Source organism: Anguilla anguilla, chromosome 10 (genome assembly GCF_013347855.1).
Source record: "Anguilla anguilla isolate fAngAng1 chromosome 10, fAngAng1.pri, whole genome shotgun sequence".
NCBI classification, from domain to species: Eukaryota; Metazoa; Chordata; class Actinopteri; order Anguilliformes; family Anguillidae; genus Anguilla; species Anguilla anguilla.
In genome coordinates this window covers 43,472,968-43,487,906 of record NC_049210.1, presented here as the reverse complement: position 1 = coordinate 43,487,906, position 14,939 = coordinate 43,472,968, and the positions used below count along the sequence as shown (strand labels likewise).

General features: G+C 48.3%; 1 protein-coding gene across 1 annotated transcript in view; it reads left to right on the top strand.

Moving 5' to 3' along the window:
• LOC118206726 (transducin-like enhancer protein 1) overlaps nt 1–14,739 on the top strand; it is a 28,370-nt gene extending 13,631 nt beyond the window's left edge. The window contains exons 9-20 of the mRNA XM_035379750.1: nt 4,753–4,869; nt 5,558–5,611; nt 5,830–5,982; nt 6,440–6,557; nt 6,957–7,123; nt 9,120–9,196; nt 9,631–9,880; nt 10,673–10,920; nt 11,227–11,374; nt 12,395–12,545; nt 12,943–13,019; nt 14,051–14,739. Of these exons, the coding sequence (XP_035235641.1) occupies nt 4,753–4,869; nt 5,558–5,611; nt 5,830–5,982; nt 6,440–6,557; nt 6,957–7,123; nt 9,120–9,196; nt 9,631–9,880; nt 10,673–10,920; nt 11,227–11,374; nt 12,395–12,545; nt 12,943–13,019; nt 14,051–14,158 (1,668 nt within the window). The 3' untranslated portion in view covers nt 14,159–14,739. The remainder of the gene's footprint in view (nt 1–4,752; nt 4,870–5,557; nt 5,612–5,829; nt 5,983–6,439; nt 6,558–6,956; nt 7,124–9,119; nt 9,197–9,630; nt 9,881–10,672; nt 10,921–11,226; nt 11,375–12,394; nt 12,546–12,942; nt 13,020–14,050) is intronic.
• The last annotated feature ends 200 nt before the right edge of the window (nt 14,740–14,939 follow it).

The window sequence follows — 14,939 nt, the reverse complement described above, 5'->3', positions numbered from 1 at the left end:
TTTGGACGGTAGTGTTCAGATGTTGCTGTGCAGATGAGTAGTGTTCAGATGTCAGTGTACAGGAGAGGCTGGGTCTGCCAGCAGTGTGTAACATTCCTGGGTTTGTTTGTAAAACTCCAGAAACAGGTGGCCATTGCTCACGCTGCATCAAACCTAGTTGGGCTGTGCTAACGCTAACTAAATGGATGCTAATGGTCTGACATGGCCAATGTAAGCTGGAGCAAATCTAGTTGATATTAAAGAGCTACTGGGTCTATAGCTATCCTGGTAAGTATAATGTTCCAGACAAATTCAGAGTTATTGTTAAACAATGTACAATGTTCTGGGTATTTTGGATAAACCAAAAAACTATGTGGTGCTCCATATGTGTTTTAGTTGGTTTGGCTTCTGCCATCTACTGGCCGGAGTAAGCCCATTTCCTTGGCTAATGTAGGCATCACTACCCTGACATTACTACATTACCCAGATAGCCAATCGGCTCAGCATTTAGCAAGATGCTCACATCCAAATTGACAAATACAGAATGCCTCAGTGCAGCAGGCCGTGGTGACACTGCAGGATCCCCATGCAGCCTGTGGGGCCCCAAGCGCCCCCCCCCCCCCCCTCGTATTTCTTGCTGGGGTGTCCCTCTGAGTTACGTGTGTGGCTTCTGTGTTGTTTAGCAGAAAATGTCACGGTTCATTGCTTTGTGGCACTGCAGCGGTTTTTGTGTTGGTTGTGGGACAGTACACAGTAGTTGTGATGATTTTGGAGGGATGTAGTTGTCTGTGTGGTGTTTTTGGGGTAGTGTAGTGGCCCGTGGGTGTAAGTGTGTGCGTGCTTGCGTGCGTGTACGTAGGGGTTATGGTTATTATGGCTGTGGTTGGGTAAGGGTTATATTTATGGTTTTGGTTGGGTTATGGTTGGGTTATGAGTATGATTGACGTACGTGTCAGACGTTCTCCCTCTGGCCGCCGTGCTTCCTGCTCTCGCCGCCGTGTGTCTCTCAGTCCTTCGCCGCGAGCGCGCGGGCTAGCGCGCGGCGTCCCGCGCCCGTCTCCCGATGTCACGCCGCTCCTCTCTCCCTCTCCTTCCCTCTTTCACACGGAGCCGTTTCATCCCTCCCTCCGCTCGTCCTGTCAGGCGCCGTAATGAAGACGCCCGAGCCCGGCGCGGCGCGGCGTGGGTTCGCTGAACAGAGAGCATGCTGGGAATCGCTCCCCTTAGCGATGACGGGGGGGAGATATCAAAAGACAACAGAAGAAATGTCTTTGGTGAACCCCGGCCCTCACGCTCCCAGCCCGGACGGCTCTGACAGCGCCGCGCGCCGACAGAGTTCATCACCCCTAGCAACCGCGCTGCGGAGACCTGTCTCCACCTCTCCCATCTCATCTCCACCTCCTCACCAATCCCCCACACACCCCCCACACACCCGCGCTAGTCTTCCTCCAGGCAAAATGCCTGCTTGTGTGGTATGATACGACGGAAGGTAGGAATCCATAAATCAGCATATGAATGAGAAACGCGTCTCCCGTGGTCCGCAGCCTGAAGGCAGCGGTGTTCCAGCCGCGGAAATGACCTTCGGGGCTAGTTCTTACGAGCCGCGTGACGTGAAAACCACGCGTTCGAGCGGAAAACGGTTCAGCCACCGCAGTGCGCTCACCCCACCGACGTCAGCGCGGAGATCGCCTGCGATTGGCCTACAATATCACATGGGTGGCTGTGTGTGCACTCTGTCACGTCTCAGTGTCTCATTGAGTGGATGAACATGACGACATCTTTCTTCTTCGCTGTTTTGGAGCGCTGCATAAACGAAAGCGATTTTAAAATCATCCTCTTCCGTCTGTCAAGGCTTCTGCCCCTTCACCGTAGCCGGGGTAAAGGGGTGTATATGATGGTGAATGGTTGTGTCTTGTGGTAGAGGGGTGTATATGATGGTGAATGGTTGTGTCTTGTGGTAAAGGGGTGTATATGATGGTGAATGGTTGTGTCTTGTGGTAAAGGGGTGTATTTGATGGTGAATGGTTGTGTCTTGTGGTAAAGGGGTGTATATGATGGTGAATGGTTGTGTGTTGTGGTAGAAGGCTATATTTGATGGTGAATGGTTGTGTCTTGTGGTAAAGAAGTATATTTGATGGTGAATGGTTGTGTCTTGTGGTAAAGGGGTATATTTGTGGTAAAGAAGTATATTTGATGGTGAATGGTTGTGTCTTGTGGTAAAGGTATATTTGGCGATAAAGTTGTGTATTTGGCGGTGAAGGGGTTCGTATGACGGTAAATGGTTGTGTCTCATGGCAAAAGGCTGTATTTGGCGGTAAAGGGGGCTGCCAGAGTAGCAGAGGCTGCCCCCCTGATTTGGGTTTTTTTTGTTTTGAGCAGTTTTCTCTTCCAAATGAGGCTTTAGTGGGCCTTTGTGAGAGGGCTTCACACAGGCCCATCACCATTGTTCCTAGCATTTAACACCTCAGTGAACAAATCGCCCCTTGGATATGCTAATCCTCCGCTTAAAGGAAGGCATTGTAACATGTTTTAATTCTCCTGCCAGAGTGCTGTGGTGGTGGTGATGGGGGGGAAGGGGGGGGGGCAGAAAGCCTTTGCTGCTAGAGGGGGGGCGGGCAGGGGGGGGTTGCCCAATCGCTCCAGCATTTCGTGGGTCACTGCGTCATTTTTCAGGCCGTTTAAATAATTTACCCCTGTATGGCTTGATGCGAACTCACAGACCCCTCCCCCCCCCCCCCCCCCTCCTCAAACACCCCCCTCAACCCCTCCCCAGGCCTCCCCCCCTCACAAGCAGCCATCTCCACCCCCCCCCCCCCACCCCACCCCCCACGCTTGTTTGTTAACGTCCCTGTGGCCGTTGATGCCCATGTCGTTGTCAGAACCTTTTTAAATGTATTTTACATAATTGTGGGGTGGTAATCCCCTGCCTGCAGGAGGACTTCGTGCCGCAGCCTCGAACGCTAAACCGCTGATCCCCCCCCCCCCCCCCCCCCGCCCCCACGGCTTCGCGGCTCATTGTGCCCCGGGGGATTACCGCACTTTATTCCCGGCATTAGGCCCGTCCCGCATTCAAAAGAAGGGGGATGTTGTTTGCGACACGCACACACACACACACGCACACACACACACACACACACACAGGCACACACACACACAGGCACACACACACAGGCACACACACACACACACACACACAGGCACACACACACACACAGGCACACACACACACACAGGCACACACAGGCACACACACACACACACAACACGCAGGCAAGGACTTGACCGGGCAACAACAGGGACCTCGGGAGTGCTCAACAGGGCCATTTGTACTGGCTGCTGACGAGTGTGTGTGTGTGTGTGTGTGTGTGATTACATGCAGATGTGTGTGTGTGTGTGTGTCCATAATGTGTGTCCGTATAGACGGCTTTCATATGAATATTGTGAAAGATGCTTATCTGGCATTAAGGCTGTTCTCCCTGGATGATCTGGGCATAATTATTTACCATAAGCCGCTGAAAGGCGGAATGTGGACAAACGTTCACTTTAGTCTGTGTGTGTGTGTGTGTGTGTGCCTGTGTGTGTGTGTGTGGGGAGAACAGTCAGTCTCCAGCTAATCTGCGCCTGGTGAGCTCTGAAATGTTCCGGATGGTTCTGTCCTGACTGAGCCTTATGGGCTGCAGTGGATTGGGAGCTGTGTGTGCTCTGTGCTGGACCTGTTTCAGCCCCCTGAGGGACCCGTTGAAGAGACCCTGTTTAAATGGGCGTAGGGTCACTAGTGTTTGATGGGTCTTCCAACATATCCTGGCTCTTAAATAGAACGGACCAATCAGTTAGGGCCTGTTCTTTGTTAACTAAAAAAAAACGACACTGACAAATTGGAAATCTGGACCAATCAGGCGATTCTTGTGATTTTTTTTTTTTTTTTTTAACACCAGGAAGGATTATTTTGTGCAGGTAAATGTGACTCTAGAGCCAGACATTTCATTTTCGGAGAATGGTCTCTGGTCAGTTAATCTCACACATGCGCATGAATGAGTCCCGTCACAAAAATACTGTTTAACATGCGAAAGGGGCGTGGCTACAACACCAGTGCAGACCGGAATAATTTCGAGTGGCTATTCTCTGGCTAGGATCGACGTGACATAACAATATGGCGTCATAACATAGACACGCATATTGAACTAGACAGGCGAGCATGCCCTCAGCTAACCTGAGCTTGTGAAGTCCCGGAAGTAAGCCTGTACTACTGCACGTGCTGAGGCCAGAACATTGGACCTTTCATTGAAGCGAATGGGGAATAACAGACTTTTGAAGGCAAAATAAAACTTCCCTGATGGTATTCTGAAATTCAATTAAGGATCATTACATTTCATACGAAAAGCAGATTGTAAAAAAATATGTAATATATAATAAAACATCTACATTTTAATAAATATTTTCCCAAGACCCCTGGACCAAAACAACAACTGATTCACAAACTGCTACACATAATGAAATTTATGCTCTCAAAAAGATTAACCGATGATGTTTTCTTTCGTGGTTGAATCACATTGGTTTTCTACATTGAATTCAATGGGCAGCAAGCTCTTTTGCCCTCAACATGCACAGTAGAGGCTGTTTCCCATTACTTCGTAGGCTTGACCTCCTGACCCCTCCTACCCTCTCCAGCCCCTGTGTATGCTCTATATGTGTCATAGTCCCAGGAGTGGAAGGAGGGAAACATGGTTGGATTTTTTTCTCATTTTAAAACCCAAATTGCCCCCCCCCCCCCAGAGTAACTCCCTGCTGATCCCGGAGGGCCTGCGAGGCTCGGACAAGCGACGGAACGGCCCGGAATTCTCCAGCGACACCAAGAAGCGGAAAGTGGAGGACAAGGACTCCAGCCACTATGTAAATTAAAAACCGTAATGTCAATGAAAACCATACGCGGCACATAACCTGCTATGTAAATAAAAACAAAGATACACAGCACATAACCTGCTATGTGAATAAGATACATCACACGTAACCTGCAGTGTAAATAAAAACAAAGATACACAGCACATAACCTGCTATGTAAATAAAAATCGTACACAGTACAACTTGCTGTGTGAATAAAAACAAAGATACACAGCACATAACCTGCTATGTGAATAAAAATCGTACACAGTACAACTTGCTGTGTGAATAAAAACAAAGATACACAGCACATAACCTGCTATGTAAATAAAAACCGTACACCTCACATAACCTGCTGTGTAAATAAAAACAAAGATACACAGCACATAACCTGCTATGTAAATAAAAACCGTACACCTCACATAACCTGCTGTGTAAATAAAAACAAAGATACACAGCACATAACCTGCTATGTAAATAAAAACAAAGATACACAGCACATAACCTGCTATGTAAATAAAAACAAAGATACACAGCACATAACCTGCTATGTAAATAAAAACAAAGATACACAGCACATAACCTGCTAGGTAAATAAAAACAAAGATACACAGCACATAACCTGCTATGTAAATAAAAACAGATACAGGCAGGACAGCATTTGAATCTGTGTGTCTGGCTGACTGCTGTCTCTCCGCAGGACAGCGATGGAGAAAAAAGTGACGACAACCTCGTTGTGGATGTTTCCAATGAGGTTGGTGACTCTTTGGGTGTGTGTGTGCTGTTTGTGTAAAATGTGTGTGTATGTATATGATGTAGTATGTGTTTTTTGAGAGTATGTATATGGTGTGTGTGTGTGTGTGTGTATGCAGTATGTATATGCTCTGTGTGTGTGTGTGTGTGTATGCTCTGTGTGTGTGTGTGTGTGTGTATGCTTTGTGTGTGTGTGTAATGTGATTTGTCTCTTCTCAGGACCCCTCCTCACCTCGTGCCACGCCCATCCCCTCACCCAGAGAGAATGGTCTGGATAAGACACGCCTCCTGAAGAAGGACACCTCCAGTAGCCCCGCCTCCACCGCCTCCTCTGCTAGCTCCTCCTCCCTCAAGTCCAAAGAGTTGAGCATGGTAGGTGTGGCCACAGCTGGTGGGGGTGGCATTTGAGCTGTATGATGTTCTGTGCAGGTGAATAATGTGCAGGTGTTTGATTTACAGGGGTATGATGTCTGAGTATATAATATCTGTATGATGATACAGGTGTATGCATTACTGGTGTGTGATGTACAGGTGAATAATTTATAGGTCTATTGATGTATCCATGTATAATGTGCAGATGCATGTAAAGGGGGTATTATATACATGTGTATGATGCACAGGTATAATATGTACAGGTGTATAATGTACAGGTATAATATTTACAGGTGTATAATGTACAGGTATAATATGTACAGGTGTATAATGTACAGGTATAATATGTACAGGTGAATGATGTTACAGGTGTATGATGCACAGGTATAACGTACAGGCGTATGATGTTACAGGGGTATGATGTACAGGTGTATGATCTCCTTGTCTCCTGCAGCAGCATGAGAAGTCCAGCACCCCCACCCCCCGGGGGGACGCGACCCCGGGCCCCAGCGCCACGCCTGGCCTGCGCCCCAGCCTCGCGAAACCCCCCTCCATGGAGCTGCCACACCCCCCCAGTAAGCCACGCCCACTCCTACGTGACCATGTGCTTACACATGTGTCTGTGCTCAGTTTAATGTGTGTGCATTCAGTGAGTGTTCAGTGTGTGCTTGTGTGTGTTCAGTTTAATGTGTGTGTGTTCAATTTAATGTGTGTGCGTTCAGTGAGAGTTCAGTGTGTGCTTGTGTGTGTTCAGTTTAATGTGTGTGTGTTCAGTGAGTGTTCAGTGTGTGCTTGTGTGCGTTCAGTGAGTGTTCAGTGTGTGCTTGTGTGCGTTCAGTTTAATGTGTGTGCGTTCAGTGTGTTCGGTGTGTGTGTGAGAGTGTTGAGTGTGTGTGTGTTCGGTGTGTGTGTGAGAGTGTTCAGTGTGTGTGTGTTCAGTGTAAAATCAGAGCTGTGTGTGTTTTCGGCAGCAGGCTTGCGGACCCCGCTGGCAGTGCCAGGCCCGTACCCCGGCCCGTTTGGCATGGTGCCCCACGCGGGTATGAACGGGGATCTGACCAGCCCGGGCGCCTACGCCAGCCTGCACAACATCTCCCCTCAGATGAGCGCCGCCGTGGCGGCATACGGACGCTCGCCCATGGTGCGTACCGCACACCGCACACGTACCACACACGCGTACCGCACGCCACACGCATACCGCACGCCACACACGTACCGCACGCCACACGCGTACTGCCCGGGACATGCTTATCACACGCCACACGCGTACCGCACACCACACACACCACACACGTGTACCGCACGCCACACACGCGTACCACACGCCACACGTGTACCACACACCACACGTGTACCGCACGCCACACACGTACCGCACACCACACGTGTACCGCACGCCACACATGTACCGCACACCACACGCGTGTGCGTACCGCAGGGGACATGCTTATCACACGGAACACGCGTGTACTGCCTGCACGTTACACGTGACGCGTGCGAGAGAGAGTGAGGGGGAGGGGGAGAGAGTGGGGTATTATGGTACAGCGTGGAGAATGGTAGAACATGGAGGTGAATGGTAGAGCGTGGGGGAGAGAAGGAGATAGTGGAGGAGAGTGGTAGAGCATTGAGGGGAGTGGTAGAGAGTGAGGGAGGAGAGTAGGAGAGAGTGGTAGAGTGGAGGAGAGTGGTGGAGAATGATAGAGAGTGGTAGAGAGTGGAGGAGAGTGGTAGAGAATGATAGAGAGTGGAGGAGAGTGGTAGAGAATGATAGAGAGTGGAGGAGAGTGGTAGAGAATGATAGAGAGTGGTAGAGTGTGGGGAAGAGAAGGAGAGTGGAGGAGAGTGGTAGAGAATGATAGAGAGTGGTAGAGTGTGGGGAAGAGAAGGAGAGTGGAGGAGAGTGGTAGAGAATGATAGAGAGTGGTAGAGAATGGAGGAGAGTGGTAGAGAATGATAGAGAGTAGTAGAGTGTGGGGAAGAGAAGGAGAGTGGAGGAGAGTGGTAGAGAATGATAGAGAGTGGTAGAGAATGGAGGAGAGTGGTAGAGAATGATAGAGAGTAGTAGAGTGTGGGGAAGAGAAGGAGAGTGGAGGAGAGTGGTAGAGAATGATAGAGAGTGGTAGAGAATGGAGGAGAGTGGTAGAGAATGATAGAGGGTGGTAGAGTGTGGGGAAGAGAAGGAGAGTGGAGGAGAGTGGTAGAGCATTGAGGGGAGTGGTAGAGAGTGAGGGAGGGGAGGAGAGTGGTAGAGAATGATAGAGGGTGGTAGAGAGTGGAGGAGAGTGGTAGAGAATGATAGAGAGTGGTAGAGAGTGGTAGAGTGGAGGAGAGTGGTAGAGAATGATAGAGAGTGGTAGAGAGTGGAGGAGAGTGGTAGAGAATGATAGAGAGTGGAGGAGAGTGGTAGAGAATGATAGAGGGTGGTAGAGAATGAGGAGAGTGGGTCCATGCTGACTGAGCTTTAGTCCTGTAGTTCCTCAGATCAGCTGCAGTAGTTAAAACTCAGATGTGAAAATGAGTGTCTGCTTTCTCTGGCTCTCAGTCCCCATCCGGCCTGCTTCTCATTACGCTTACAAAACACCGCATTTACATTTTTACATTAAATCTTTGCTTTGAAAAGGGTAACTTGGTTAAAGCGGTTTGTTGGTGATATTTAAAATTTCACATTATGTTAAATGAGTTTTGCCCGTAGCTCAGTCGCTTTTGTAAAACATTCATTATTCAGAGAGTGAAAGCAGGCTCGTTAGTCTCGGGGGGATAGGCTTCTGCAAGCGCGCGTGCATGTGCGCAAGTGTGTGCATGTGTGTGTGTGTGCATGTGCGTAAGTGTGTGTATGTGCATGTGCGGAAGTGTGTGCATGTGCATGTGTGTGCGCGCGGGCATATGTACATGTGTATGTGTGCATGCGTATGTGCATATGTACATGTGTATGTGTGCATGCGTATGCGCATGTGTGTGTATGTGCATGAGTGTGTGTCCATGTATGCCTGGGTGCAAGTGTGTGTGTGCATGTGTGTGTGTGCTGTGATTCAGGTTTCTCAGAGTTACTATTGCAGTGTATCTGCATGTCACTGTATGATTTAAATAATACAGGCCGTTTCATCCTCACTCTGTGTGTTTGTGTGTGTGTTGAGCAGGTCGGCTTTGATCCGCACCCCCACATGCGTGTACCTGGAATGCCTCCCAACCTGCCCGGGATCCCTGGAGGCAAGCCGTGAGTACCACACGCCACACGCCACACGCTACACGCCACACACAACACGCTACACGCCAGCGAGACGCGCGGATGAGTCACCCCCCCCCCCCCCCCCCCGCGCTCCCCTGACGCGGCGGCTCCTGCTGAGCTGTGATGTCATCTCCGTCTGTCCCTGTCTCCTCCCCTCTGCTGCCCCCTGTCTGAGAAAAGCGAATATTACAGCAGGAGGGTGCCTGTCCGCTGTCCTTTAAATAAAGAACAGGCTGAGATCCCACAGGCCACACGGGAGAGCTCGATTGGACAGGCCTGCTAAAAAAAAGTGCTGTGACGTCAGAAATCTATCTGATTAAGTTTAGATTCTTCTGGAGGAAACGTGCCTTTTAGTTCAGTTTATCAACTTCCTCTCCGTCGCCCTCCTCCTCTTCTCCCTGACCGTCCTCTTCCTCGCGCAGGGCGTACTCCTTCCACGTGAGCGCGGACGGGCAGATGCAGCCGGTGCCCTTCCCTCCGGACGCTCTGATTGGCCCGGGCATCCCGCGCCACGCCCGGCAGATCAACACGCTGAGCCACGGGGAGGTGGTGTGCGCCGTCACCATCAGCAACCCCACCCGCCACGTCTACACCGGCGGCAAGGGCTGCGTGAAGGTGTGGGACATCAGTCACCCCGGCAACAAGAGCCCCGTGTCCCAGCTCGACTGCCTGGTGAGAGAACATTCTTCTCCTCTCTCTTTCTCTTTCTCTGTCTTTCTCTCTCTCCCTCTCTCTTTCTGTTTCCCTCGGTCTCTTTGTCTCTGAAATTCAAATGCTTTATTGGTAAGACATATTTCAAAATACCTATTGCCAAAGCGTAGTGATGATAACAATTATGTGACAATATTTATTAAAAATTAAATAATATTTGATTCAAATGATAATTATTATATATTAATATGTGAGTGACCTGCCAAAGCAAACATATTTATTTATGTATATATATACAAATTTATTGATTTACTACTGTTGTTGTTGCTGCTATTATTGTTACATTTATCATTATTATTATTGAACATATTATTGCTTTGGCAATAATTACATTTGTGATTTACATTTGTTTTTCGTGCAAATAAAGCAACTTGAATTTTAGTACTCCTTTATTGTTGCTCTCTCTCTCTCTTTTTCTCTCACAAACACTCTCCCTCTCAGTCTCTCTCACACACACTCACTCTCCCTCTGTCTCTTTTTCTCACACACACTCACTCTCCCTCTCTCTCTCTCTCACACACACACACACACACACACTCCCTCTCTCTCTCTCTCTCTCACACACACACACACACACTCTCCCTCTCTCTCTCTCACACACACACACACACGCTCTCTCTCTCTCTCACACACACTCTCCCTCTCTCTCTCTCTCACACACACACACACAAACACGCTCTCTCTCTCTCTCTCTCTCTCTCTCTCATGCACACACGCAGTAGGAGCTGTGCTGTAACTCCTCTTGTCTCTCAGAACAGGGATAACTACATCCGGTCCTGCAAGCTCCTCCCGGACGGCTGCACCCTGATCGTGGGGGGGGAGGCCAGCACGCTGTCCATCTGGGACCTGGCGGCCCCCACCCCCCGCATCAAGGCGGAGCTCACCTCCTCCGCCCCCGCCTGCTACGCCCTCGCCATCAGCCCCGACTCCAAGGTCTGCTTCTCCTGCTGCAGCGACGGCAACATCGCCGTCTGGGACCTGCACAACCAGACCCTGGTCAGGTGAGGCCTGCCCGCTACAGGACCGACTGCCCACTCAGCAAGTCTGCTCTCGTGTATCTATACTCTTATTTATATCTATGTTCTCGTGTGCATCTATACTCTCATTTATATCTATGTTCTCATGTGCATCTATATACTCATTTATATCTATGTTTCCATGTATATTATGTATATCTATATACATAAGTGTCCCTTATATAAGGGGTTACATAGACAGGGCCAGTTGTATTGATTTTCGTGTGTGTGCATGTGTGTGCATGTGTGTGCGTGTGCGCGCGTGTGTGTGTGTGTGTGTGTGTGTTGCAGGCAGTTCCAGGGTCACACAGATGGGGCCAGCTGTATTGATATTTCTAATGACGGCACTAAGCTGTGGACGGGAGGTCTGGACAACACTGTGAGGTCCTGGGACCTGCGGGAGGGTCGCCAGCTCCAACAGCACGACTTCACCTCACAGGTACGGCCTCCACCCGCCTGTGCACCTACACCCAGCCTCCACCCACCTGAGCCTCCACCCACCTGTGCACCTACACCCAGCCTCCACCCACCTGTGCACCTACACCCAGCCTCCACCCACCTGAGCCTCCACCCACCTGTGCACCTACACCCAACAGAGCCTCCACCCACCTGTGCACCTACACCCAGCCTCCACCCACCTGAGCCTCCACCCACCTGTGCACCTACACCCAGCCTCCACCCACCTGAGCCTCCACCCACCTGTGCACCTACACCCAGCCTCCACCCACCTGTGCACCTACACCCAGCCTCCACCCAACATAGCCTCCACCCACCTGTGCACCTACACCCAGCCTCCACCCACCTGTGCACCTACACCCAGCCTCCACCCAACATAGCCTCCACCCACCTGTGCACCTACACCCAGCCTCCACCCACCTGTGCACCTACACCCTACTGAGCCTCCACCCACCTGTGCACCTACACCCACCCTACACCCAACAGATGTAGCATCACAGTGTCTCACTGCTCAACAGCGACCCCTGCTGGTTGATCTAGCGCCTGTTGAATATTGCCTGTGAATACGTTTTGTGGTTAGAATAGCTAGTAGTAGGAATTGAATGTCTTCAGGATACTGTTGAACAGCAATGTGTTTGTGTGGGTGTGTGAGAGAGAGAGAGAGTGTGTGTGTGTGTGTGTGTGTGAGTGAGTGTGGGTGTGTGTCAAAATAAAATAAGAAAAAATTTTAAAATGTAAAAGTTCAAATTACTTAAAAAAACATTAACAAATCCCATTTCCACAAGCCTAAATAAATGTAATTAAAATGCATATCACTTAATTAAAACCCCCCAAAACATTTATGCCTACTGTTGACACATCAGTACGTCGCTCGCTTGGGAGAGAGGGGCGTCGTGAGCTTCTGTAAATTCGGAGATTGGGCTACGGAGGGAAAAGGGATGGGGGGGAAAAGACACTGTTTTAATTTTGTGGGTTTTTTCAACCCTCCCCCCCCCCCCCACAGATCTTCTCTCTGGGGTACTGTCCCACCGGCGAGTGGCTGGCCGTGGGGATGGAGAGCAGCAACGTGGAAGTTCTGCACGTCACCAAACCCGACAAGTACCAGCTCCACCTGCACGAGAGCTGTGTGCTCTCCCTGCAGTTCGCCTACTGCGGTAAGGGCCTGCTGCTTCGGGTTAGCCTTGCTGGTAAACGTGTGATTCAGTTCTGCAGAAACTGTGATTCAGTTCTGCAGGTAAATGTGTGTATTAATACTGCAGGTAAATGTGTGATTCAGTTCTGCAGGAAACTGTGATTCAGTTCTGCAGGAAACTGTGATTCAGTTCTGCAGGTAAATGTGTGTATTAATACTGCAGGTAAATGTGTGATTCAGTTCTGCAGGAAACTGTGATTCAGTTCTGCAGGTAAATGTGTGTATTAATACTGCAGGTAAATGTGTGTTTTATTTGTGCAGGTAAATGTGTGTTTTAATTGTGCAGGTAAATGTGTTTTATTTCTGCAGGTAAATGTGTGTATTAATACTGCAGGTAAATGTGTGTTTTAATTGTGCAGGTAAATGGTTTGTGAGCACTGGAAAAGACAACCTACTGAATGCCTGGAGAACACCTTATGGAGCCAGTATATTCCAGGTAAGAACAGGTCACCATAGAGACAGTGTATTCCAGGTAAGGGCAGGTCACCATAGAGACGGTATATTCCAGGTAAAACAGGTCACAATAGAGCCAGTATATTCCAGGTAAAAACAGGCCACTACAGGGACAGTGTATTACAGGTAAAACAGGTTACTGTAGAGACAGTATGTTCCAGGTAGGAATAGGGCACTGTATCTACAGTATATTCCAGGTAAAATAGAAAATATGTCACTATATATAGGGACAGCGTATTACAGGTAAAAACAGGTGTATTCCAGATGGGAACTGACTTAATGATAGCTTGTGTGTTAAACTCTATTTCAAGTGTCCCGTTAAATCATGCTGTTCATTAATGCATTTAGACATTTCCTGTGTCCCAGTATCTGTTCTTAGGGGAAAAAATAAATTCACTGTTTAATGTAGCAGGCTCTGTTAACCATGATCATCTCATCTGTCTGGCACTTTAACTTAAGAGTTCATTTTATATTCTAATAGGATTTACAGTCGGGTCTAGAATTATTGCAATCCTTGATAAAGATGCACAACAAAGACTATAAAAAATAAAATAACCCAATTACTTAGATATATGGTAATTTTCCCACATGTGGAAAATATTGTTCTTTTTTTGAATGGTTCAATGGAATCATGCAAAATAATATATTTTTTTTATAGTTATACATTTATTTCTGAGAATGGGTGGTACACCCGTTTTCCCCTCCTTGTGATTAGTACTTTATTCTTTTCCTATAATATTTGATGAGGTTTGAGAACTATTCTTCCCTGCAGAACCTTTCAACATCCTGGATATCCTCAGTTCTGTATTGGTTCTCTGCTCTCTTCAGTTCAGACCACAGAATTTTAAAAATAAAATAGGGTTTAAGTCCAGAGACTGCAACGGCCTTTGGACCCGACTGTGTGCGATAACTTGTAAAGTTAAATATGTTTACAGAAGCTGTTTGGTCGTTGTTCACATAAATGCCCCAGGAACCCTCAGGGTATATCTGTCTTGTGTTCTCTCTTCCTCGCAGTCGAAGGAGTCTTCCTCGGTCCTGAGCTGCGACATCTCTGTGGATGACAAATACATCGTCACCGGCTCGGGGGACAAGAAGGCCACCGTGTACGAGGTCATCTACTGAATACCAAAGTCTTTTTCTTTTTATCGAATCTATTTTTTTACGAACCTAAACTGAACTGAATTCAGGAACCACGCCGAATTCCACCTGTCAGCTCCAGTGACCGAGCCGTCCAATCCCGATCCAGATTCCAGGTGGCCTGGGGGTGCGGTGGGGGGGGGGGGGGCGGAGCCTCTGCAGGGCGAGGTGGATTGACAGGTAGCTGCACAGGTGGCAGAATATTCGGTGGATTGCGAAGTGGATTTCACTTTTTTTATTTTTATTTACCGGACGAAGAATGTGTGGCGTCTCAGTGACCTCAGCCCTTCCTGCTGTCACATTCTGCAACCTTCGACCCCTGACCTCTTACCTCTAGTGATGTCCTATCCACTTCTCTATGCTTATGCCACCTTGATATCCTTTTTTTTTGATGGTCAAGCTAATGTATAAATTGTATATATTTGGTTATTACAGTAAATTCTTTTAGTAACGACAATGTTTGGTATGTCTTTTTAAAAATAACATAGCAAGGATAACACTTGGTCTAAATACTGTCTAATATAATATGATGGATTCGTCTACACAATAAATGTTTTTTCTAACAATTGTTCTTTCTTGTTCTCTGATTTCTTAAGATAATAAACACGTTTTTTAATATGTTGTGTAATAACGGTGCAAGTGTGAAGTAGCCCTGCAATTATCGAAAGAGATTTCATGACATTGTTATAACATCAAAACACGATTACATTACAGATTTAGCAGGCACTCTTATCCAGAGTGTCTTACTTAGTGTAAGACACTAAGT